A 24775-nucleotide genomic window follows, 5' to 3' on the forward strand; every position below is an offset into this window, starting at 1 on the left:
CCTGGCTAATTTTTGTATTTTTTTGTGGAGAAAGGGTCTTATTATATTGCCCATGCTGGTCTCGAAGTCATGGGCTCAAGCTATCCTCTTGCCGTAGCCTCCAAAAATGCTGAGATTACAGGCAGGAGCCACTGCACCCAGTCTCCCTTTTCTATTGATAAATACATCCCTATTTTCCTTTGAGAAAACAGCCCTTTTTCACTTGTGATTGTTAAGTTTAGGTCTCAGCTTGACTAGATTAAGGAATACCTATGAGGTGTTTCCAGAAGAGATTACCATGTGAGTGTGAAGGGAGGAAGTGCGGAAGATCTGTCCTCAGTGTGGGCAGGCACCACCCAATCAGCTCCCCCTAACCCACCATAGAACAAAACACAGAGAAATAGCTGAGCTGGTCTCTCTCCTGGAACTGAGATACTCTCCTCTTCTCCTGCCATGGACATTAGAACTCCAGCCTCTCTGGCCTTTGGACTCCAGCACTTACAACAGTGGCCTCCTGGGTTCTCAGGCCTTTGGCCTCAGGCTAAGAGTTACACCGTCAGCTTCCCTGAGTCTGAGGCTTTCAGACTTGGAGCCAAGCTGTGGCATCCCAGGGTCTCCAGCTTGCAGATGGCTCGCCATGGGACTTCTTAGCCTACATAATCAAATGAGCCAATTCCCCCAATCAATTCCCTCTCCTCTATCTACCTATCCATCCATCCTATTGGTTCTGTCTCTCTGAAGAGCCCTGATGAATACCATTCTTTTTTTTTTGAGACGGAGTCTAGATCTGTCGCCCAGGCTGGAGTACAGTGGCCGGATCTCAGCTCACTGCAAGCTCCGCCTCCCGGGTTCATGCCATTCTCCTGCCTCAGCCTCCCGAGTAGCTGGGACCACAGACGCCCGCCACCTCGCCCGGCTAATTTTTTGTATTTTTTAGTAGAGACGGGGTTTCACCGTGTTAGCCAGGATGGTCTCGATCTCCTGACCTCGTGATCCACCCGTCTCGGCCTCCCAAAGTGCTGGGATTACAGGCTTGAGCCACTGCGCCCGGTCTGAATACCATTCTTAATTCCACATTTCATGTGGGTTCTATAAGTGATCACATGACCTGTGTTTGGTAAGAGCCACAGTGACTTGGATATGTGACCTGTCAGGGTATGACAACTGAGATTCTGGCTGGACAAATCTGGAAAGAACCTCTCTTTACTGGGGTCACTCCCCTGTTAGTCCATAAGCCTGCTGCTATTTATGGTCACTTTTGCCACCGCATGGGAAGAATCTGATTATTATTATTATCATCATTTTGAGACAGAGTCTCACTTTGTCACCCAGGCTGGAGTGCAATGGCGTGATCTCGGCTCACCACAACCTCCCCCTCCTGGGTTCAAGCTATTCTCTCACCTCAGCCTCCTGAGTAGTTGGGATTACAGGAACCTGCCACCATGCCTGGCTAATATTTTTATTTTTAGTACAGATGGGGTTTCACTATGTTGGCCAAGCTGATCTTGAACTCCTGACCTCAGGTGATCCACCTGCCTCGGCCTCCCAAAGTGCTGGGATTACAGGCATGAGCCACCTTGCCCGGTCCTCTTCTTCATCTTATAAAGTCACTGGTCTCATCATGGGAGCCCCACCCTGGTGACTTTATCTAATGCTAATTACCTTGAAAAGGCCCCACTCATCAACATATGAATGTGGGGTTTCCAACATATGAAATTTGCCCCGGGCGTGGTGGCTCACACCTGTAATCCCAGCACTTTGGGAGGCCAACGCAGGTAGATCACCTGAGGTCAGGCGTTCAAGACCAGCCTGCCCAACATGATGAAACCCCATCTCTACTAAAAATACAAAAATTCGCTGGGCGCAGTGGCACATGCCTGTAATCCTAGCTAATCAGGAGGCTAGGCAGGAGAATCACTTGAACCCAGGAGGCGGAGGTTACAGTGAGCGGAGATCACGCCACTGCACTACAGCCCAGGTGACATAACAAGACTCCGTCTCAAAAAAAAAAAGAAAAGAGAAAAAGAAAGAAATATAAGGAATACATTTAAACCATAGCAGTGCCCATCACAGGGTTGTGGGGAGATTGAAATATGCTGTGTGGATACAACTGGGATACGTCATGCACTTTCTTTACCGATATTCAGCCCTCTGAGAGCCTTTGATTTTCCCCTCCCCTAGGCTGCCTCCTCCAGGCCTATGATTCCAAGGGGTATGTGTGTGAGAAGCTCAGGCTGAGTACAGTAACTGGGTGTGTGTGGAGGGCTAATGTCCTGACTGCAGGAAGTGGATGGGGGATGGGGGTGGGGGGACACAGGGTTACAGAGCCTGTATAGACACAGGGTTATAACCATGAAAGAGACTGAGGATCCAGTTGCCTTTGAATCCCAGTGCCACTGTTTCCCAGCTATGGCACCTTAGGCAAGTCACTGTTTTTATCTAGACTGGGAATGATGATAGGCTTTGCCTAGTGGGGTTGTTATGAGATTAAATAAGCAATTGCATACCAAAGTGCTTAGAACAGTTCCTGGCGGAGAGTAAGGGCTCAATAAATTGGCAATTATTATTATCTCCCTGGCCTTCCCCCACCCCAGGCAAGTGAGACAAGTTTATACCAACAGTTCTCCCTCCCTTTCTCCCTCCTTCCCTCCTGCCTTCTGTAACCCTATGTAACTGCCTTCAGAGAATACAATCGAACACAGATCCTTTTAGAAAAGCAGGTTTATTGGTCGGGCTGCTCACCAGGACACAGCAACATGAGAGGTTCCCCAAGCCCACAGAAAACTGCATCTGCCCACAGCTCAAGCCCCTTCAGGCCATCAGCACCAAGGGACCTTGTCCCACAATCCCCAACCTCCCTCAGCAGAGGGGTCTTCAACCATTCAGAGGAGAGAAGACAACTGAAAAGGAAAAGAAAGGAAAAAAGGAAAAAAAAAAGCAAAGCTTTGTATTGTATAAAAGGTTTGTGTCCCCAGGCTCCCTCCCCCAATCCCTTAAAACAATGAGCTGCAGTTCTAAAAAGCAGGGCAGAGAAGGTAAGGAGCAGGTGGGGGAAGCAGGAAGCCCTCGGGGCCTCCCTTCAGGCTGTGACTGGGGAGAGGGGCTGTTCTTGCTTCTGACAAACCCCCTTTAATGGGGAGGAACAAAGGGACTCCTGTCTTGAGAACCTGGTCCGAACAGAATCAGGCCTCTGGACTGGGAGCAACACTCCCTTCACCCCCAAAGATTCAGGAAAGGCACCCCAAGGACAAGGAAACCAGTGAGGCCTTGGCTAGCTCTGCAGCTTTAGGATTCTAGCTCTAGGGAAGGATTTTTTCTTTTTTAAACAGCGTCTTGCTCTGTTGCCTAGGATGAAGTGCAGAGGCACCATTAGAGCTCACTGAAGCCTCAAACTCCTGGGCTCTGGCGATCCTCCCTCCTCAGCCTCCCGAGTAGCTGGGACCACAGGCATGTGCCACCATGCCCAGCTAGGGAAGGAGCTTGAGAAGAAACTGCCAGGAGTGAACCAGGGCTGGCTGCTCTGTGATGTGCTCTCCCCACCTCCCCTCCAGCTCTCAACGTGGCAGGGTCAGCACCTTGCTCTCCCTCCTAATTCCCAGCCTGCTGCTGCCCCCTTCTGGGACCCTAATTTTCTGGACTTGGAGAAATAGGCTGCCCCTGGGGGCGCCCCAGAGAGCCCATCTGAGGGATTGGGTAGGGCTGACCTCTCTGTCCTCTTTGGATCACCACCTTCTCACACTGTCCTCCCTCTTGATTCTGAAAAATGGTCCTGCTGCCCACGGAGAACCACAGTAGGATGGACTTCTCATGCAGCTAGTGAGGGAACTTCCCTCTTCACCCATTTCCACCTTCTCCTAGTTTCCTTTTTTTTCTTTTGTTGAGATGGAGTCTCACTCTGTCACCCAGGCTGGAGTGTGGTGGCGCGATCTTGGCTCACAGAAACCTCCACCTCCCGGGTTCAAGCAATTCTCCCCACCTCAGCCTCCAAAGTAGCTGGGATTACAGGTATGCGCCACCATCCCCGGCTAATTTTTGTATTTTTAGTAGAGATGGGTTTTTGCCATGTTGGCCAGGCTGGTCTCGAATTCCAGACCTCAGGTGATCCGCCCACCTCGGCCTCCCAAAGTGCTGGGGTTACAGGCATGAGCCACCCAGCCTGGCCAACCTTCTCCTATTTTCCCATTCTCCTTTCCAAAGCCATGGCCATGTGCTCCTGTGTACAGGTGCATAAACCCATCAGTGTGCCATCCCTCACATGTCGTTCCCCATCCCCCTTTCCAGGGCTTCTCTTGGCTCCAGCGTTCCTCTGGGACCCTCTGCAGATACAGCCTGTGCTGGACCCCCCAGCCAGGGTGAGGGCTCATTCTGCTCTCTTCCCCACTGCCTCAGTTTCACCCCAAAGCTACTTTCACATCCTCCCAATAGGGGGCCTCCCATGGGGGCAAGGATCCCCTTTAGGATTCAATCTTGCCTCTTTGGGCAGTTTTGGCTTTGAGTCCCCCAGGGGTCAGGGTGAGAATGAAGAAGAGCTCAGTCAGCGGAATGACAGCAGCTGGGTGGGTGGTGTGAGGAGAGGCTGAGGGGAAGGCAACACCCCCAGAGGGGCCTAACTGTGGAATCACTGCAATTTCCTCTGAGATCCCGGCTTGGATAATCAGGACAGGGATCGACCATTCCCTTCCCATTCCACCCGGACTGTGTCCAAGCGGGGTCTGTCCACTGCGGGGGCTGCCTCCCCATCGGGTCCTAACAGCTCTAAGACTGGGACGGGAGATCCTGGAGGTGTTGGGGCGGGGCCGTGTTTTCAATTTAGAAAAATATCAGCCAGTTCGGGGCCGAGAGAGAATGCGACAGAGGAAGTTCAGAAGGAGCGAGGAATGGGGTGGGTGGCAGCGGGGGCGCTCAGTCGCTGTCGCTCTTGTCCACTAGCACGGCGTCGGACTCCTCGGTGATCTCCAGCAGCGCGTGCGCGTCGGGGCTGCTCCCGCGCCGCAGGTCGCCGGCCTCCCCGTGCTCCGCGCCGCCCTCGTCGTCGTCGGCGCCCACCTCCACCATCTCGGTGGCCTTGAGCACCTCCACCTGGCCCTCGCGGATCTTCTTGACGTGGAAGGTGAAGGGCGGCACCTTGTAGACCGCGGTCTTGGAGCGCGCGTACACCACGTGGTCGGGCGTGAAGGATTTGCGCAGCTTGTCTCGCGACGTCTTCAGCTTCTCGCGCCGCTCGGCGGGCACCAGGCGCGTGCCCAGCTTGTTCATGCGCTTCTCCAGGGTGTGCCGCGTCTTCTCCAGGTTTTCTTTGGTCTTGAGGCGCGTCTTCTCCAGGTTCTCGCGGGTACGCACCTTGGTCTTCTCCATCTTCTCTTTGGAGAAGGCCTTCTTGAAGTCGTCCACGCGCCGCAGGCCGCTGCGCTTGATGCGCTCCGCGCGCGACTCCTCGATAACCTCCTCAACCTCCACCGCCTCGTCCGACGACAGCTCCAGCGCCGCTGCGTCGTCCTCGGGCCGATCGCCCTCGCCCAGCTCCTCGCCCTCCTTCTCTGGCAGCGCCTCCGACTCTTTCAGCGATTTGCTGATGCTCACTTTGGCCGGCAGCTTCACTTCATCCTAAGGGAAGAGGAGAAGGGACATGAGAGGGGTCGGAGGAGGGAGACGTGAGCGAGCCTGAGTCTGGGTGGTGGGGATCTTGGAGAGAGGGGAGCACGGGACACGCGTGGTCCGCAGGAAAACTGGCGGGTGCTCAATACATGTGTGTAGGCTCACGCACGTAACATTAGCGCTTTGGGAGACGGAGGCAGGAGGATCGCTTGAATCCAGGAGTTCGAGACCAGCCTGGGCAACATAGCCCCCATCTCCGGCACCCCAACCCCGTGTCGCCATTCTCTCTCTCTCTCTTTTTTTTTTTTTTAGACGGAGTCTCGCTCTATTTCCCAGGCTGCAGTGCAGTGGCACGATCTTGGCTCACTGCAATCCCTGCCTCCCGGGTTCAAGCAATTCTCCTGCCCCAGCCTCCCGAGTAGCTGGGATTACAGGCATCCGCCACCATGCCCGGCTGAATTTTGTATCTTTAGTAGAGATGGGGTTTCTTCATGTTGGTCAGGCTGGTCTCGAACTCCGAACCTCAGGTGATCCGCCCGCCTCAGCCTCCCAAAGTTCTGGGATTACAGGTGTGAGCCACAATGCCCGGCCTCGCGCCGCCATTCTCTAAAAAAATACATGTGTGTTGATCGAATGGTGACTATACAGACCGCGCGAGCAGGGGACCGAGCTTCGGGTTGCAGATGGGCTGCACTTGGGCTAAAATCTCTGTGGTTGTCCAACCCTGTCCTGTGCCCTGTCCTCCCGCAGATGATGTTAAACCACTACGGCCCTCGGGAGACACAGCTCCACTTTGGAAATGGGCGAGCGCCCTCTGGTGCCGCAAATCGCACACTGCCCGAGCCAGGCGGAAAAGCAAGTGATGGGAGTGTCTGTTTAGGTTGAAAGCCGGTAGGGGTTTGAGCCCACAGCTAAACCTACCCACCCAAGCAGGTAAAGTAAAGGGAGTGCATTTTCCAGACTCAAGCTATTTCATTTTTTTTTTTTTTTTTTGAGATGGAGTCTCGCTTTGTGGCCCAGGCTGAAGTGCAGTGGCGCGATCTCGGCTCACTGCAGCCTTCACCTCCCAGGTTCAAGCAATTCTCCTGCCTCAGTCTCCTGAGTAGCTGGGACTGCAGGCATGCGCCACCACACCTGGCTAATTTTTTTGTATTTTTTAGTAGAGATGGGGTTTCACCATGTTGGTCAGGCTGGTCTCGAACTCCTGACCTCAAATAATCCACCCGCCTTGGCCTCCCAAAGTGCTGGGATTACAGGCATGAGCCACTGCACCTGGCCTCAAGCTATTTCAGAAGCAGGCTGAGAGATGGAGAACTGTGGTCTACCCTCCCCTACCTCCACCTTCCTTGACTCCTTCATACTGTTTGGCTCTGCCAGTGGTCTTTCTCCCCCTCCCTCACATTTAGAAACTGATGTTGGAAAGAGGAAGAAGCTGGCTGGGAGCCAAGGACATGTTTTCTCCCCAGTTTGGACATTTCTTCTGGTTGTGACTTCCCTACCACAGAGATGGGATGGAAGAGAGATTACCTTTCAATTCTTGCTTTCCCCACCCCCTGCCCCCCATACAAAGCCTGAGCTCAGGGGTCTAGGAGTAGGATGGGTGGTCTCAGATTCTCCATGATCCTGGAACTCAGAGCCAGTTCTTAGATTTTCTGTCTTCTCCTTGGAGGACTTAGTACCAGAACTGCTTTCCATTCCAGGAAGATTTTCCAAGATCTTGACTCTGGCCAACATTTCAGAATCTCTGGATCACTCCCTACCCAACCTCCACCCCCATCAGAAAACAGGGGAGGCTGAGCACAGAAAGGGAAAGGGCAGACCAAGATCATCAATAGGATCTCCTCTTTGGCCCAGACTCCCTTTAGGGACTTCAAATGAAGGAATGAGAGACAGTTGCGTTTCTAAAGGGTTTTCGGAAGACCATTTCCCAGAATTGTAAGAAAATTCCTGTCCCCTGAGAAAATGAGGCAACATAAACTGAGTCCTCTCATAGATACACCCCTCCTCCCGCCCCTATATAGGCCACTCAGTATCTCTGCACCACCTGCTACAGAAATTCCTTCCCCAGCCCCCAACCTCTTTCCTCTTCCCTCCTGTCAACATCCCCCCAGAGTTTCCTGGTTTACACTGAAAACTAGGAACACCCTCTCCCAACTTCCTTCCCTTCTTGTCAATAGCATTAGCAGGGACAAAGAGGGAATGCTGGCTCCACCTCTTCTCTCATTTGGGCACCAGATCTGCTGGGCACCAAGCCACCTCCAGCTCTCTGTTACCCAACTACACCTCCCAGCAGGCAAGGTGACCTAGGCACAGGGCATGCTGGGACTTGTAGTCTCCCCCTGCCATAGGCGGCTTAGTGCAGATCACTAGGGCATTTTGTTTATCCCTCTGCCTCTTATTGACTGAGGCATTGAAGGGTGTTTTCCTTGTTCTGAGTGTAGGAGGAGAGTCTCAACCTCTCTTTGGATTCCCTCTGATTTCCAGTCATTCACTTTGGGGCTCCTACAATCACCCTTACCCTGCCTGCTACTGGAGTGCGTATCATTTTAGGATCTAAACCCTCTTCATCCATCTCCACCCAGAATTTACCTGCAGCCCCAGTGTGTGTGTGTGTGTGTGTGTGTGTGTGTGTGTGTGTATTATATATATATATAAAAAGATCAAAGCTGATCTTTATATATATTTTATATATATATATATTCAGCTCTGATCTTTCCTTCATAACCTCCCAGACTAAAAACCCACCCACGCCCCACCAAAGGGTGGAGGAGAGCCCCTCCTTTAAACTCAGACAATGTGAATAGGCTAGGGAGGGATTAAGGGTGACAGGCAGGGAATAGTCAGGAAACAGCCCCAGCTGCTGGAAAACAAATCCACTTTGTCTCTCTGCCCCACCCCCAGCATCCCCCACTTCTCCCCTACCCCTGCTGCCTGCTCCACCCCTACCCCTAAAGGCTGAGCTGGCTGGTTTTCCTGGCCCCTGGCTTCCTAGATAAAGGTCTTTGCCAGCTGAACTTGGAAGTGAATGGGACTGGGGAGAGAGCTGCAGGCTTCTTACAGCCAGTGCCATCTTCCTAGTGCTCCATGAAAGGTCTCAAACTGCAACATAAGGGAGCAGTCCTAGTGAGAGGAGGTTTTTTGCTTTTTTAGCTTTTTTTTTCTTTTTCTTTTTTTTTTTTTTTTTTTTTTTGAGACAGAGTCTCGCTCTGTTGCCCAGGCTGGAGTGCAGGGGCCGGATCTCAGCTCACTGCAAGCTCCGCCTCCCTGGTTTATGCCATTCTCCTGCCTCAGCCTCCCGAGTAGCTGGGACTACAGGCGCCCGCCACCTCGCCCAGCTAGTTTTTTGTATTTTTTAGTAGAGACGGGGTTTCACCGTGTTAGCCAGGATGGTCTCGATCTCCTGACCTCGTGATCTGCCCATCTCGGCCTCCCAAAGTGCTGGGATTACAGGCTTGAGCCACCACGCCCGGCCTTTTTTTCTTTTGAGACGGAGTTTTGCTCTTGTTCCCCAGGCTGGAGTGCAATGGCGTGATCTTGGCTTACCGCAACCTCCACCTCCTGGGTTCAAGCGATTCTCCTGCCTCAGCCTCCCAAATAGCTGAGATTACAGGCATGCGCCACCACACCTGACTAATTTTGTATTTTTAGTAGAGATGGGGTTTCTCCTTGTTGGTCAGGCTGGTCTTGAACTCCCAACCTCATGTGATCCGTCCTCCTTGGCCTCCCAAAGTGCTGGGATTACAAGTGTGAGCCACCATGCTGGCTTTTTTTTTTTTTTTTTTTGAGACATGGTCTCACTCTGTCACCCAGGTTGGAGTGCAGTGGCGTGATCTCGGCTCACTGCAACCTCTGCCTCCTGGGTTCAAGCGATTTGCCTGCCTCAGCCTCCCGAGTAGCTGGGATTACAGGCATGCGCCACCACACCCGGCTAGGTTTTGTATTTTTTGGTAGAGACAGGGTTCACCATATTGGCCAGGCTGATCTCGAACTCCTGACCTCAAGTGATGTGCCCGCTTTGGCCTCCCAAAGTGCTGGGATTACAGGCATGAGCCACCACGCCCGGTCATTTTTGTGTTTTTGTTTGTTTTGAGATGGAGTCTTGTTCTGTCAACCAGGCTGAAGCGCAGTGGCATGATTACAGCTCACTACAGCCTCAACCTGCTGGGCTCTAGTGATCGTCCTACCTCAGCCTCCCAAGTAGCTGGAACTACAGGTGCACACCAACATGCCCAGCTAATTTTTGTAGTTTTTGTAGAGGCAGAGTCTCACTGTGTTGCCCAGTTTGGTCTCGAACTCCTGGGCTCAAGTGATCCCCTTGCCTCAGCCTCCCAAAGTGCTGAGATTTCTGGCATGAGCCACTGGGCCTGGCCAAGGGGAGGTTTCTTCCTGGATTTAGAAATCTCTCCAGACCAGTAAGGGATCTGGGGGCTCTAACCCCATTCATTGTAGGCTTCTCCCGGAGTGATGGCTTACACCATAGGAGTTGCCTTCTTTCTTTCTTTTTTTTTTTTTGAGACAGCGTCTCACTCTGTCGCCCAGGCTGGAGTGCAGTGATGCGATCTCGGGTCACTGCAAGCTCCGCCTCCCGGGTTCTCGCCATTCTCCTGCCTCAGCCTCCTGAGTAGCTGGGACTACAGTCGTCCGCAACCACACATGGCTAATTTTTTGTATTTTTTTTTTTTTTTTTTTTTTGGTAGAGACAGGGTTTCACCATGTTGGCCAGGATGGTCTCCATCTCCTGACCTTGTGATCCGCCCGCCTCGGCTTCCCAAACTGCTGGGATAGGAGCTGCCTTCTTGGTGGAAGGTCAGGGGACAGAAGATGAAACAACTTGAGCTGAATGCTGGGATGATGTCCAATAGGCTGGTCTGGAAAGGGTATTCCACCATTAGCTTTTCCCCTCCACTCCAAGCCAGGTTTCCCCCATGACTCACAGCCTTGGACTGCTGTCTTGGTCCCACCCATCTGCCTGCTGGTAAAAACCACCACAAACACAATGCAAAATCATCTCCCTCCACCCTAGGCACACAGGCCAGCCACCCTTGTCCCACCCCTACTTCCCTGGCAGAGCTCCTAAGCCAAAGGAAGGATCTCAGGGGATGGCAAGGAGGGACGGCTCTGCTTGTTCTGTTTCCCGTTTTTATTAAACAAAACCACCGCTCCCAACAGGCTTGGTTTCCAGAGTTACCTTTAATGACCAGGTCTGAACACAAGCATGCACAACTCCCCCTGCCCTTTGCCAAGCACGCACAGCTCCTCAATCCTGGATGGACGTAGAGGAGCCACAGGGGGGCTCCCAGCCTCTTCCACTCCACCCCCCAACCCGGCTGTCTAAACTTGCAATATGGCTTAGGAAGATTTTTATAAGATTATAATGTCACTGAGCACCTATTATGCATCTGGCCCTTGGCCAGGCACTTCACATTTGTGAGGGAAAAGGGACAGATGCCACATGGGTCTGGGTAGGAGGCTCTCTTGACTTAGAGCTGACCAGCTCTAGGTCCCCAACCACTGCCTGGGAATGGCTGGAGGAGACCGGAGAGGTAATTCAGAGACCCAGGATCTGCTTAGAGTGTATGTTAGAAGAGGGTGCAGAGGAGGGGAGAGGTGAAGGGGAGAGAACGTCTTTAAAACTCAGGACCTCTGCTGGAGGTTGCTAAGACAAGGAGATGAGAGACCCCAAGGGCAGAAGTGTCCCTCCCTTCTGCTCTAGCATGCATTCTTGGCAGGGGTGAAACTGCCTCCAAAACAGTGAAAATTGATTCTTGGAGATTGGGAGGGGACTTAGATATCACAATGATTTGTGCCACTCCCAAGAGCCACAGTACATAAAGGGATATATACAGTGTGTCTATTGTTTTAACATTTCATGAGGGAGATGAACAGCTTGGTTAAAAATATCTAAAAGGGGCCAAGTGCGGTGGCTTACGCCTGTAATCCCACCACTTTGGGAGGCTGAGGTGGGCAGATCATGAGGTCAGGAGATCAAGATCACCCTGGCCAACATGGTGAAACCCCATCTCTACTAAAAATACAAAAATTAGCTGAGTGTGGGGGCGCAAGCCTGTAATCCCAGCTACTCGGGAGGCTAAACCAGGGAGGCAGAGATTGCATTGAGGTGAGATCGTGCCACTGCACTGCAGCCTGGCCACAGAGCGAGACTCTGTCTCAAAAAAGAAAAAAAAAAATCTAAAAGGGCCAGGCACAGTGACTCACACCTGTAATCCCAGCATTTTGGGAAGCCAGTGTGGGCAGATCACCTGAGGTCAGGAGTTTGAAACCCTGTCTCTACCAAAAAATACAAAAGCTAGCTGGGTGTGGTGGTGCATGCCTGTAATCCCAGCTACTTGGGAGGCTGAGGCAGGAGAATCACTTGAACCCAGGAGGTGGAGGTTGTAGTGAGCCGAGATCATTCCACTGCACTCCAACCTGGGTGACAGAGTAGGACTATGTCTCAAAAAAAAAAAGGCCAGGCACGGTGGCTCACACCTGTAATCCTAGCACTTTGGGAGGCCGAGGCGGGTGGATCACGAGGTCAGGAGATCAAGACCATCCTGGCTAACACGGTGAAACCCCATCTCTACTAAAAATACAAAAAGTTAGCTGGGCTCAGTAGCAGGTGCCTGTAATCCCAGCTACTTGGGAGGCTGAGGCAGGACAATGCCATGAACCCCGGAGGCGGAGCTTGCAGTGAGCTGAGATGGCGCCACTGCACTCCAGCCTGGGCAACAGAGTGAGACTCCGTCTCAAAAAAAAAAGAAAAGAAAAGAAAAAAAAAAAAACTAACAGGGGGGTGATTATGAAAACAACAACAACAAAAACTGACTGGGTGAGGCGGCTCATACCTATAATCCCAGCACTTTGGGAAGCTGAGGCGGGAGGATCACTTGAGCCCAGGAATTCGGAACCAGCCTGGGCAACACAGTGAGACCCCATCTCTAAAAAAAATTTTTTTTAAAGTTGAGAAACACTGAGCTATAGGAAAAGCCAGAGGACCTGAGCCAGAGCCAGCTAGAATGCCCCCCTCCTGGCCTCTGTGAGTTAGCAGCTTTTGGGCACCCCACCCAAGGCAGGATCTGGCAAACATAAGCGACCTCTTTGCAAAGCATTTTCTAAAAGAAACTGGAAAAAATACGTGTAAATGTTTTCCTCGGCTGCAGGGAGCGGGTGGAGAGGGCACAGAACAGACCCCAGGCCTAGGCCTCATGACGGCTCTCTCCAAAGAGGCTTTGGGCCAATCTGGGTTGTCCCTGAGGAGGAGGCAGCAGGGGAAAGGCAGAACCAGAAGTCATGCGCCTTCATGCTGGGCAGCCTTCAGGTGCAGCTTAAATGTAGGGGAGCATTTACTATTAAAAACAGAAACCAAGAAGTGGGGAAGCCCCTTCCTTTCCCCTCCCACCCCCACTGTATACACCCCATTCGCCTGAACTCTGCGTAACACCAGTGTTCTCACAGTACCCGGCACCCGTCCACAGTGGGCAGTGGCTGGGGATGGCAGCTCTCCTGGCAGTGATCACCACCAGGCTGTGGGCTGACAGTGGATTGGAGAGATACCCCACGCCCACAGAACGGGACCCGGGAGACCCTAAACACTCCCACCGGCTGTCGGCTCCTCTGGGGTGGGCCGGGGACCAGGCTCTGGGTAATACGGCAGTGCCCTAGGCGTCTGGTCAAAGGGTGGGAGCTCAGGCACTGTCTCAGGCTTCAGGTCAAAGGGTTCAGTCTCAGGCAGGTCAAAAGGCACGATCTCGGCTGTGGCCGGGTCAGAGGGTGCATTCGGCTTCTTCTTGGGCTAAGATGAGGAAAAGGGGTTTAAATGGGGCTTGGGGTGGGTGCAAAAGGAGTTGAGAAAAACGGGCCTTGGTGGCATGCAGAGTAGGGGCTGGTGAGTAGGGAGGGGAGCACAATATATTAGGATGGAAATAAACCACTTTTTTTTTTTTAAAGAAATGGGGTCTTGCTCTGTTGCCCAGGCTGGAGTGCAGTGCACAATCATAGCTCACCGCAGCTTCCAACTCCTGGGCTCAAGCAATCCTCTTACCTCGGCCTCCCAAATATCTAGGACTACAGGTGTGTACATCAAACCCAGCTAATCTTTTTTTTTTTTTTTTTTTTGGTAGAGACAAGGTCTCGCTATGTTGCCCAAGCTAGAAACTATTTTATTTTATTTTCTTGAGACAGAGTCTCACTCTGTTGCCCAGGCTGGAGTGCAGTGCACGATCTTGGCTCACTGCAACCTTTGCCTCCCAGGTTCAAGTAATTCTCCTGCCTCAGCCTCCCAAATAGCTGGGATTACAGGTGCATGCTATCACGCCTGGCTAATTTTGTATTTTTAGTAGAGACCAGGTTTCAGCGTGTTGGCCAGGCTCTTCTTGAACTCCTGGCCTCAAGTGATCCTCTTGTCTCAGTCTCCCAAAGTGCTGGGATTACAGGCAGGAACCACTGCACCTGGCCTATTTTATTTTATTTTATTTTGAGATGGAGTCTTTCTTTATTGCCCAGGCTGCTAAACTGTAGTGCAGTGGTGTCATCTCTGATCGCCGTTCACTACAACCTCTGCCTCCTGCTTCAGCTATTCTCCTGCCTCAGCCTCCTGAGTAGCTGGGATTACAGGTGCGTGCCACCATGCCCAGCTAATATTTTGAATTTTTAGCAGAGGCAGGGTTTCACCATGTTGGCCAGGCTGGTCTTGAACTCCTGACCTCAAGTGATCTGCCCTCCTTGGGCTCCCAAAGTGCTGGGATTACAGGCGTAAGCCACCATGCCTGGCCTAGAAACTCATTTTATTTTATTTTATTTATTTTTTTTTTTTGAGACGGAGTCTCGCTCTATTGCCCAGGCTGGAGTGCAGTGGCCGGATCTCAGCTCACTGCAAGTTCCGCCTCCCGGGTTTACGCCATTCTCCTGCCTCAGCCTCCCGAGTAGCTGGGACTACAGGCGCCCGCCACCTCGCCCGGCTAGTTTTTTGTATTTTTTAGTAGAGACGGGGTTTCACCATTTTAGCTAGGATGGTCTCGATCTCCTGACCTTGTGATCCACCCGTCTCGGCCTCCCAAAGTTCTGGGATTACAGGCTTGAGCCACCGCGCCCGGCTAGAAACTCATTTTAAATGCTTCATCAAGAGGGCCCTGGGAGCTGGGCATGGTGGCTCATGCCTGTAATCCCTGTAATCCCAGCACTTTGGAGGCCAAGGTGGGTGGATCCCTTGAGCCCAGGAGTTCAAGACCAGCGTGAGCAACATGGCCCAGGTCTCTGCAAAAAATACTGTTAGTGGGGCCAGTGGCACACACCTGTAATCTCAGCTACTTGGGAGGCTGAGGCAGGAGAATCATTTGAACCGGGGAGGTGGAGGTTGCAGTGAGCTGAGGTCTAGCTCCTCACATTTTGGACAACAGAGCAAGACTCTGTCTCAAAAAGGGGGGGAAAAAAAAAAGAGGGCCCTGGGGCCAAAAGGGGTGGGGCAAACCCAAGCCCATGAATTAACAAACAGCTTTAATTGAACCCCTCCCTTCCTCCCTCTACAATATTCCCTAGTCCCATTCTTGGGCTTCCACCTTCAACCCTTCCCCAGCCATAATCATAGGAAGGCTATGGAGGCTGCTAGAGGTGGATAAGGAGTTTTCTAAGAGGCCATTTGTTGGATTATAACTGGGGAGGCTCAGATGAGTAAATATGAAGGCACATGACTTCACTGTCTTCAGAGTCAGACTCTGCCAATCCCAGTTTTGTTGTTGTTTTTTAGACGGAGTCTTGCTCTATCACCCAGACTGTGGAGCGCAGTGGCGTGATCTTGGCTCACTGCAACCTCTGTCTCCTGGGTTCAAGTGATTCTCCTGCCTCAGCCTCCCAAGTAGCTGGGATTACAGGTGTGTGCCACCACATCCAGCTAATTTTTTTATATTTTTGGTAGAGATGGAGTTTCGCCATGTTGGTCAGGCTGGTCTTGAACTCCTGACCTCAAATGTTCCATCCACCTCAGCCTCCCAAAGTGCTGGGATTACAGGCATGAGCCAGCGTGCCCAGCTTAATCTGTTTTCATTCTTCCCTGGGGTAAGGTGGACACAGGATGCTACCCCAAATGAGGAGAGGGATAGGCATGGAAAAGGGACATCCTGGCAATTTCCCTTTGGCCATGTCCCCACCTTCTGTCTTTCTCACCACTCCTCCCTCTCGCTACCACTTAAGATATCATACACTAAAATGCACAGGGAAATGAGGATCCAAAACCAAGCTCTATTTTTTTTTTTTAAGATAGGATCTCTCTATGCTGCCCAACCTGGCCTCAAGTTTCTAGTCTCAAGCGATCCTCCTGCCTCAACCTATTGAGTAGCTGGGACTACAGGCACACATCACTGTGCCTGGCAAAACCAAGCTATTTTTATAACAGGTGAGCCTATGTCCCGGGGACCTCTGCAGCAGCCCCCAACTCTCTCTCCTGAGGGGCTTAGTTGCCAAAGACAATAGGCTTCTTGCTTCGAGCAATCAGAAGCCAGGAAAGAGGGACACTTGGGGGGCACTATTAGACTCAGGTGATAGCAGTATTTGACAAAGCCCGTAGTCTCAAAAAAACAAAGCAGCAGGTCCCAACCTGCCCTGCAGGGTACAAGGAGGAGGTGGGAGTGGCAGAGAGGCTGAAGAGAAAGGGAACCAACATGTCCCTCTCCTAGGCAGGTGTGGAGTCCCTGCCAGGGCACACCACAGCCAACCAGGAGCTCCACTCCTTCCCTACACTCCTCCCCTCCTGTACAGCCCTCCCCTCCCACCATCACCAGGCCAGGTGACCACACATTGCCTCTACTTCAGCACTCACAAGGCTAAGCAGCTAATGGCCACTCATAGCCAACACCGCGCACGCGCACACACACCCATACGCACGCAAAGCTGCCCCAGCGCCAGGACTGTGCAACTAACTCCCTCAGCAAGTGGCGGAGCCACAGCTACCCGTCGGTTAGTCAGGGCTAGTCTTCACCCAGCTTTCTGTTGCAGAGCCCAGAACGGAAGGAGGGGTGGGGAGCAGTGAGTGTAGCGGAAGGGTGCACCTGGGTTCTGGCTCCAGTTTGACTCCCAATCACTGGAGTGACAATAGGCTAGTGACTTCCCCTCTCTGGGCCTCAGCTTCCTAAACCACAAAATGAAGGAGATGAAGTTGATCACAGTGTCGTCCAGCTCAAGAAATGGATAATGAGGCCAGGTACAGTGGCTCACGCCTGTAATCCTAGCACTTTGGGAGGCCGAGGCAGACGGATTGCTTGAGCCCAGGAACTGGAGACCCTGGGCAACGTGGAGAAACCCCATCTCCACCAAAAAATACAAAAATTAGCTGGGTATGGCGGTGCCCATCTGTAGTCCTAGCTACTTGGGGGCCTAGGCAGGAGGAATGCTTGAGCCCGGAAGGCAGGGGCTGCAGTGAGCCATGATAGCTGCCACTGCATTCTAGCCTGGGCAACAGAGCGAGACCCTGTCTCAGAAAAACAAAACCAAACCAAAACCAAAACAAAACAAAACAAAGAAAAGAAAAATTTAAAAAACTTATAATGACAGAATGATGATTCACAATGTTATATTTCCAAAAAAAAAAAAAAAGGCCCAAGTCACTCCTACTTCTGAGGTTAGTTGCTTAGCAACAATATCCCCTCCCCTCTTGCTATCAGTTGCCCACTCTTTGTTGTCTCTTCATGCTTTTGACTTTGACCTTTACAATATGAAAAATAAAAATAAAAAGGCCGGGTGGCTCATGCCTGTAACCGCAGCACTTTGGGCGGCCGAGGCAGGAGTATCACTTGGGTCCAGGAATTCAAGACCAGCCTGGGCAACAGTGGCGACCCTCTAGAAAAAAAATTTAGGCTGGGCACGGTAACTCACGCCTGTAATTCCAGCACTTTGGGAGGCTGAGGCAGGTGGATCACCTGAGGTCAGGAGTTCGAGACCAGCCTGGCCAACATGGTAAAACCCCGTCTCTGCTAAAAATACAAAAATTTGCGAGCTGTGGGGGCACACGCCTGTAATCCCAGCTACTTAGGATGGTGAGGCATGAAAATTGCTTGAATCCAGGAGGTGGAGGTCGCAGTGAGCTGAGATCATGCTACTGCACTCTAGCCTGGGTGACAGAGCAAGACGCTGTCTGAAAAAAAAAAAAAAAGAAAGAAAAAATTTAAAAATTAGCTGGGCATATAGATTCAGCTACTCAGGAGGCTGAGCTGGTGAGATGGGAGGACTGCTTGAGCCTAGGAGTCTGAGGCTGCCATGAGCCACGATAGCACCACTCCAGCCTGGGCTACTGAGCTAAGACCCTTTCTCAAAAAAAAAAAAAAAAAAAAAAGGAGGGAGGAACCCAGGGATAGTATGATTTCCTTTGGTCTTGGGAACACCCCTAAAAATACCCTCCCTGCTTTGGACCCAGTGACCAGGAAAAACAACCCAAACTGAGTTTGGGAGGAAGGATGTAGTATGCATACTCTCCATGGCCGCTGGGTTTTAGGGATGAAAGGGACTAAAGCCCTGAGTTGAGAATATTTTTGGACAAAGGTTTGGGGTTCTTCTGGAGCACGGCAGCCCTAATTTGCATTGAATCCAGGAAAGAGGTACAGGATGGGTTGAGATTTGGGGAGGAGAAGCCATCAGGCTCTCGTTCCAGCCCTGGTGCCCTCCCCTTTAATGCCCATGAGACACCTAATCTCTTAAATGCTTCCTGGCCCTTATCCCCAAGCACTTGGAGCAGGTCTGATGGTCCGTTGCTGTTGGTCCATATGTAAGTCACTGACTTTGCCTCCTCAAAACTGCTCCAGAACACATTTATAATCATGAGCCGCATAATGACGTTTCAGTCAATGGATGGCATACACAACCGTGGTCCCATAAAATTATAATGGAGGCTGGTTGCGGTGGCTCATGCCTGTAATCTCAGCACTTTGGGAGGTCAAGGCGGGTGGATTGCTTGAGGCCAGGAGTTCAAGACCAGCCTGGCCAACATGGTGAAACCCTGTCTCTATTAAAAATACAAAAATATTAGCCAGGCATGGTGGCACACACCTGTAAATCCCAGCTACTTGGAAGGCTGAAGAAGAATAATTGTTTGAACCTGGGAGGCAGAGGGGTTGCAGTGAGCCAAGATCGTGCCACTGCACTCCAGCCTGACATTATAGCCATCATAATCTGTTAGTGAAATGAATTTCTTAAGAGTTTATGGTGATTACTGGTGTAAACAAACCTGCTGCACTACCAGTTGTATAAAAGTCTAGCCCATACAATTATATACAGTACATAATACTTGATATTGATAATAAATCACTGTATTACTGGTTTATGTATTTACTATACTATACTATTTTTCAAGACAGAGTCTTGCTCTGTTGCCCAGGCTGGAGTGCAGTGGTGCGATCTCAGCTCACTGCAACCTCTGCCTCCCAGGTTCAAACGATTCTCCTGCCTCAGCCTCCCAAGATTACAGGCATGTGCCACCATGCCCAGCTAATTTTGTATTTTTAGTAGAGACGGGGTTTCTCTATGTTGGTAAGGCTGGTCTCCAACTCCCCACCTCAGGTGATCCGCCCGCCTCGGCCTCCCAAAATGCTGGGATTACAGGCATAAGCCACCGCGCCCGGCCCTGTATTTCCATTTTATCCCTGCTTTCTAGATCTAAAAGAGGTCTACTCTGCAAATTGTTGCCTGGAGGGGATGGTTAATGGGTACAAAAATACAGTTAGATAGAAGGAATAAGATCAAATGTTCAGTAGCACAATAGGGTGATATAGTTAACAGAAATTATTGCATATTTCCAAATAATTAAAGGAGTGGAATTGGGATGTTCCTAACACAAGGAAATGATAAATGCTTGATATGATGGATACTCTAATTACCCTGATTAGATCATGATACATTGCATGCTTGTCTCAGAATATCACATGTACTCCAAAAATATGTACAACTATTATGTATCCATAATAATTTAAAAATAAAGCCTTTTTAAATTTAAAAATAAACAAACTGGATGCACGTGGTAGCTCATGCCTGTAGTCCCAGTACTTTGGGAGGCCCAGGCAGGAGAACTGTTTGAACCCAGGAGTTTGAGATCAGTCTGGGCAACTGAGACCCCAGACTCTACAAATATGAAAAAAAATAACAATTTGCCGGGCATGGTGTTGGGCACCTGTAGTCCTAGCTACTCAGGAGGCTGAACCAGGAGGATCACTTGAGCCCAAGAGTTCAAGACTGCAGTAAGATATGACTGTGTCACTGCATTCCAGCTTGGGCAACAGAGTGAGACTTTGTCTGAAAAACAAAACAAAAAAACCCCAAAGAACAAATTGTTGCCTAGAAGAATTGGCTCTTTAATGATAATAGCTCCACTCATCTGCATGGTATTTTATTTTATTTATTAATTATTATTATTATTATTTTTGAGATGGAGTCTCACTGTGTCGTCCAGCCTGGAGTGCAGTAACACGATCTCGGCTCACTGCAACCTCCGCCTCCCGGTTCAAGTCATTCTTCTGCCTCAGCCTTCCGAGTAACCAGGATTACAGGTCCTCACCACCATGCCTGGCTAATTTTTAGTAGAGAGGGGTTTTACCATGTTGGCCAGGCTGGTCTCTAACTCCTGACCTCAAGTGATCCACCTGCCTCGGCCTCCCAAAGTGCTGGGATGGCAGGCATGAGCCACTTCGCCCGGCCTCTGCATGGTATTTTGGAGCACCTGCCTCTATATTCACAATCTGGCCTGATCCTCCTGCAGCCCTCAGCCCACTAACTCCTATAACTAGAAGAATTCATTTCTCTCATTCACTAACTGTTGCTCGCTAAGTGTCGCCTGATAGGATGCGATGTCAAACTGCTAGATTTTGTTTGGGAGACAGGGAAGGAAATGCCAGAGAAGGGCAGTAATGACTCAGAAGTGAGTTTAAGATGAGGGCTGCGGTATCTTGGAGTGGGAGGTGCTGAATTTCTTGTGTGTGTGTATGTGTGTGTGTTCAAATGCAAACTTAAACTGTGAAATCATTAAGTCTAGAAGTTCCCTGAATATGGGGTGGGGCCGTACAAGGGATTCCCTCCTTTTCTCCCCAGGAATAGGGTGTGGAAGGCCAGATGTCTGGATCCTACAACTGGAGATTTCCCATCCTTGGTGTTCTCCTCTGCCCTGCCCCCACTGCCATATCGTCACCTCCCATCCCTTAAGTGGGGAATACAGCATCCCTTCCTCCATGGCTCCTCCAGAGAATTCACACCATCCCAGGAACCTTTCTCCAAATCTCTGTCTCTTTGCCTGGCCACCCAAGCATCCTCCCCCTTCAGCCGGACTTTACCATAAATGCTGCTGCCCCCAATCTTCCCTAATAGGCCTGCCAAGGCACAGAGCTATTTTTACCTCCTTCCCTTCTCAGGCCTGCAGACCTCGGGGAGGAGCAGGAGCAGCCTCTGCTTTCCTCCAGCAGCTCGGTCCCCGCCTCATCGTCCCCACCTGGAACATCTGCTCTGCAGCTCAGGGAAGTTCTGCTTTCCCAAGCCTCACCCCATTTGCTGGAATCTTTTCCTTACTTCTGAAGTCCTCCCCAGGTTGGGGCCATTTTAGTTCTTAGTTATTCCTTCTGTGGGTTTGGGACTCCATTTGAGCTACTCTTATTACCTCAGTTCCCTGTCCCCCACTGGCCTTGGTTTAGTGCAGATGCATTTGAAGTCACCTGTGATTAGAACACATTCCCTCCCACTCCCTAAAATACAGACATATCCCCTCAGACTGCTGGAGAGCGTGGAGCAGAGGGATGCCACCGGCCTCTGCAGAGAAGTCTTTCTCCCTCCATACCTTTCCTTCTTCTCTCAGAATCTCCATCTTTGGCATAGGGAAGTTTACCTTGAGGTCAAGACCTTTCCCAGGTTCTATGGTCTGGGACAGTTAGAGTGAGAAGGGTCACCCCTCGAGCTCTTCATGGTGGCCCTCGGCCACACCAGGCTCTGGAGGAAATATAGAGCTGGCTTGCTGTCCCAGACCCCTGTCTTGTTCCCCTCCTCTCAATGTCCCCAGTACTAAGCAGGTCTCTTAGAAAACATCAAAAGCCCCCCTCTCATCCTGCTTCCTCCAAGCAGTTAGACTAAGTGGAAATAGCTCTGGGCAAACATTTTCCAAATGCTTAAGTAGGGGAAGTAAAGCTTTTTTTTTTGTTGAGACGGAGTCTCGCTCTGTCCCCAGGCTGGGGTGCAGTGGCCTGATCTCAGCTCATTGCAAGCTCCGCCTCCTGGGTTTAGGCCATTCTCCTGCCTCAGCCTCCCATTCTCCTGCCTCAGCCTCCTGAGTAGCTGGGACTACAGGCGCCCGCCACCTCGCCCGGCTAGTTTTTTGTATTTTTTAGTAGAGATGGGGTTTCACCGTGTTAGCCAGGATAGTCTCGATCTTCTGACCTCGTGATCCGCCCGTCTCGGCCTCCCAATGTGCTGGGATTACAGGCTTGAGCCACCGCGCCCGGCTGGGAAGTAAAGCTTTTTTTTTTTGGAGACGGAGTCTCGCTCTGTCGCCTAGGCTGGAGTGCAGTGGCCGGATCTCAGCTCACTGCAAGCTCTGCCTCCTGGGTTCACGCCATTCTCCTGCCTCAGCCTCCCGAGTAGCTGGGACTACAGACACCCACCACCTCGCCCGGCTAGTTTTTTGTATTTTTTTAGTAGAGACGGAGTTTCACCGGGTTAGCCAGGATGGTCTGGATCTCCTGACCTCGTGATCCGCCCGCCTCGGCCTCCCAAAGTGCTGGGATTACAGGCTTGAGCCACCGCGCCCGGCCAAGTAAAGCTTTTTAAAAGCCACGTATATGCCTCCTGGGAGGAGTCAGTCATCGGTGTAAGGGTGGGGAGGGGGACAAGTGCCATTTCTGCCTCTGTCTCACCACCTCAGATAGGTACCGGCTGACCCACCTTTCTGTCTCTACTCTTCCCAGATACTTGTCCGGATCTGTATCTATCTTAATTCCTCCTGGGGAGACCAAGCCAAGGACCCCCTCACCTCACCCCAGATGGTCACTCAGAACCCGGCTCGACCAGGCCCCAGAGCAGTCAGCAGAGCCACAACTCCCGGAAAGGGGTCTTATAACTTGGGAGGGTGTGGGAAATCCAGCCTTCCCTTTCTTTCCATTCCCTTTGGCAGGGAGAGGAAGGAGAGAGGGAAGCATAGACTAACCCCCCTGCCCCACAGGATCCCGCCTCACGGGGGTTAGGAGCATCAGCAGGCCTTTGGGAGGCAGGGAGGAGCCAGGCTGGAACCCTCCCCGCCCAGCCCAATATATTATCCGCGATGGCACTGCGGAGGCGGCGTGGAGAGGAGCAGCATAGAAACCCGAGACTCCCAGGTTTATTGGGGGTTATGATCCAAAAGTTACATTTTTATCCAAGTGGGAGGAATGGGGAGAGGTGCAAAGAAAGCAACAAGTGGCCCCGGGCGGAGCGGGCGGTGAGGGGGGAGCCAGCCTCCTCCCGCCCGCTGCGCGGCTGCGCCTGGCCCCCGCCCCGTGCGGGATGATTCACCGCGCCCAGACTGCGCCCAGACCGCCGGACCCCGCAGAGGCTGTCCACCCACTCCACCAGCCCCCCTTGCACTCCTGACGCCCACTCTTCCCCGCCCAGCCCCGCCCGCTTCCAGGAGGCCCAGGGTGCCCGCGAGCCGCGGGTGAGGGTGTCCTTAAGGGCCTGAAAATGCCTGGAGGCCAGGAGCAGAGCGCAGTGAAGGGACAGGGGTGGGCCGCCGAGGCCGATGCGGGGGCGCGGAGGCACAGGGTCGGGGAAGGAGGTTGGCGGTCGCGTCCCCCGCTTGGCACAGCTCCCTCTGGTGCGTGCCTGAGCCCTGAATCACCCGCTATATCAGGCCCGCAGGCGCGGAGGCCCCAGGTCCTGGCCCCGCAGCCAGTGTCCACTTACAGCGGACCCCAACGATCGCCGAGGACCCTTGACTTTCCTAGAAACTTCCCCCAAGTAGGAAGAAGTTTGACAGAACCAATTAGGGAGGGAGCGGTCTGCGAGAGGCAGCGTCCTCAAGTCCACCCGCTAATTCGGTTCTGCTACAAGTCTGGGACCAGAGGGAAGGATCTGAGTGGGGAGGTGTGAGGTGCAGAGCGCGCCTCTCTACGCGCCCCAGGAGTTCGCCGCTCCCTCCACCCCATCCCACCCCACCCCACCCCAGTCGCGCTCGCCGGAAGGAGGGTGGATCTCCCGGGCGCCCGGACCAGGCTGGGAGGGGAGCCGCGCCACGGGCAAGTCTCCCTACCCCAAATCCCAGGCCGGGGACGCGGGCCGGGCGCGGGAGCTCTGGGCGCCGTCCGCTCCGTGGGCTCACCTGGTAGATCATGACTTTAAAGTTGCGGCGCCGCAGCAGCTCGGCCTCGTTGACCTCCAGCTTCTTGATCTGCCCCGCCTGGCGCTCCAGGCTGCCGCGCACGGTCTTCACGTTGACGCTGACCTTGCGCACCTTCTCCAGTAGCTTGCTCACCGTATTGCTCGTGGTGGCGTGCGCCTTGCCCAGCTTGCTCAGCTCGCCCTGGATGCTCTGCACGGCGCCCTCCATCTCCGCCTGTCGCTCCTCCAGCTGTGCTTGAGTTAGCTGGATCTGGTCTACGGCCCCGATTATTTTGTCCAGGAGGCTCAGCACCAGCACGCCGTTCACCTGGTCCGACTTGATCAGCTCTTCTGAGACGGCCCCCGACGGCTCCTCCGCCGCCTGCGCCCCAGCGGAGGAAAGCTCCGGGGCCTCGGCGTCGGGGTACCCGGGAAGCGGCCGCTCGACAATGTAGAGCGTAGGGTCCTCCATGGCTACCCGGAGCCGTGCGGGGCCAGCCGGGTGGAGCTGGAGCTGGAGCTGGAGCGGGAGACTAGGAGAGAAGCAGGAGCGGAAGGGGGGAGAGCAAGCGGGCGAGAGCCGAGAGCAGAGGAAACTCGAGCCACGTCCGTGCGCACCGGGACAGCGGCCAGAACTGCTGGGCGGGGGATCCGTGAGCTCCCCGGCTCCCCGGCCAAACTTCGTAGTCTGATCGCTCATTGGCTGGCCCCACCCCAGAAGGGGAGGGACCGGGGCAGAAGGGGAGATCGACGAAGGGGGGCTGCAGAGGGGGACCCAAGAGCCGAGCGCCCCACCCTTTTCGGGATGGTTGGAATAGTTGGAGCCGGAGACTAGGGCCTCCGCTGGCGCTGGCGGCGGGAGCGGGACGGGCGGAGGAATGTGATCTGAGGAAGGGAA

General features: G+C 52.6%; 1 protein-coding gene across 1 annotated transcript; it reads right to left on the reverse strand.

Moving 5' to 3' along the window:
* Nucleotides 1–2682: 2682 nt before the first annotated feature.
* Nucleotides 2683–24775, reverse strand: CAVIN1 (caveolae associated protein 1). The gene is made up of 2 exons (XM_023204076.1): nucleotides 23879–24775; nucleotides 2683–5583 (listed from the first exon to the last, which is right to left on the reverse strand). The coding sequence occupies exons 1-2, from the start codon at nucleotides 24575–24577 to the stop codon at nucleotides 4882–4884; spliced, it is 1401 nt and encodes a 466-aa protein (XP_023059844.1). The 5' UTR covers nucleotides 24578–24775; the 3' UTR covers nucleotides 2683–4881.

Source organism: Piliocolobus tephrosceles, chromosome 16 (assembly GCF_002776525.5).
Source record: "Piliocolobus tephrosceles isolate RC106 chromosome 16, ASM277652v3, whole genome shotgun sequence".
In the NCBI taxonomy this organism is placed as follows: Eukaryota; Metazoa; Chordata; class Mammalia; order Primates; family Cercopithecidae; genus Piliocolobus; species Piliocolobus tephrosceles.

Bases quoted from the DNA above. Each gene is read 5' to 3' on its own strand.
- CAVIN1 (XM_023204076.1), bottom strand. From the start codon at position 24,577: ATGAGCGATCAGACTACGAAGTTTGGCCGGGGAGCCGGGGAGCTCACG. The intron at 5,584-23,878 runs GTGAGCCCACGG...CTCTTCCCTTAG, and splicing joins TTAAAGTCATGATCTACCAG to GATGAAGTGAAGCTGCCGGC.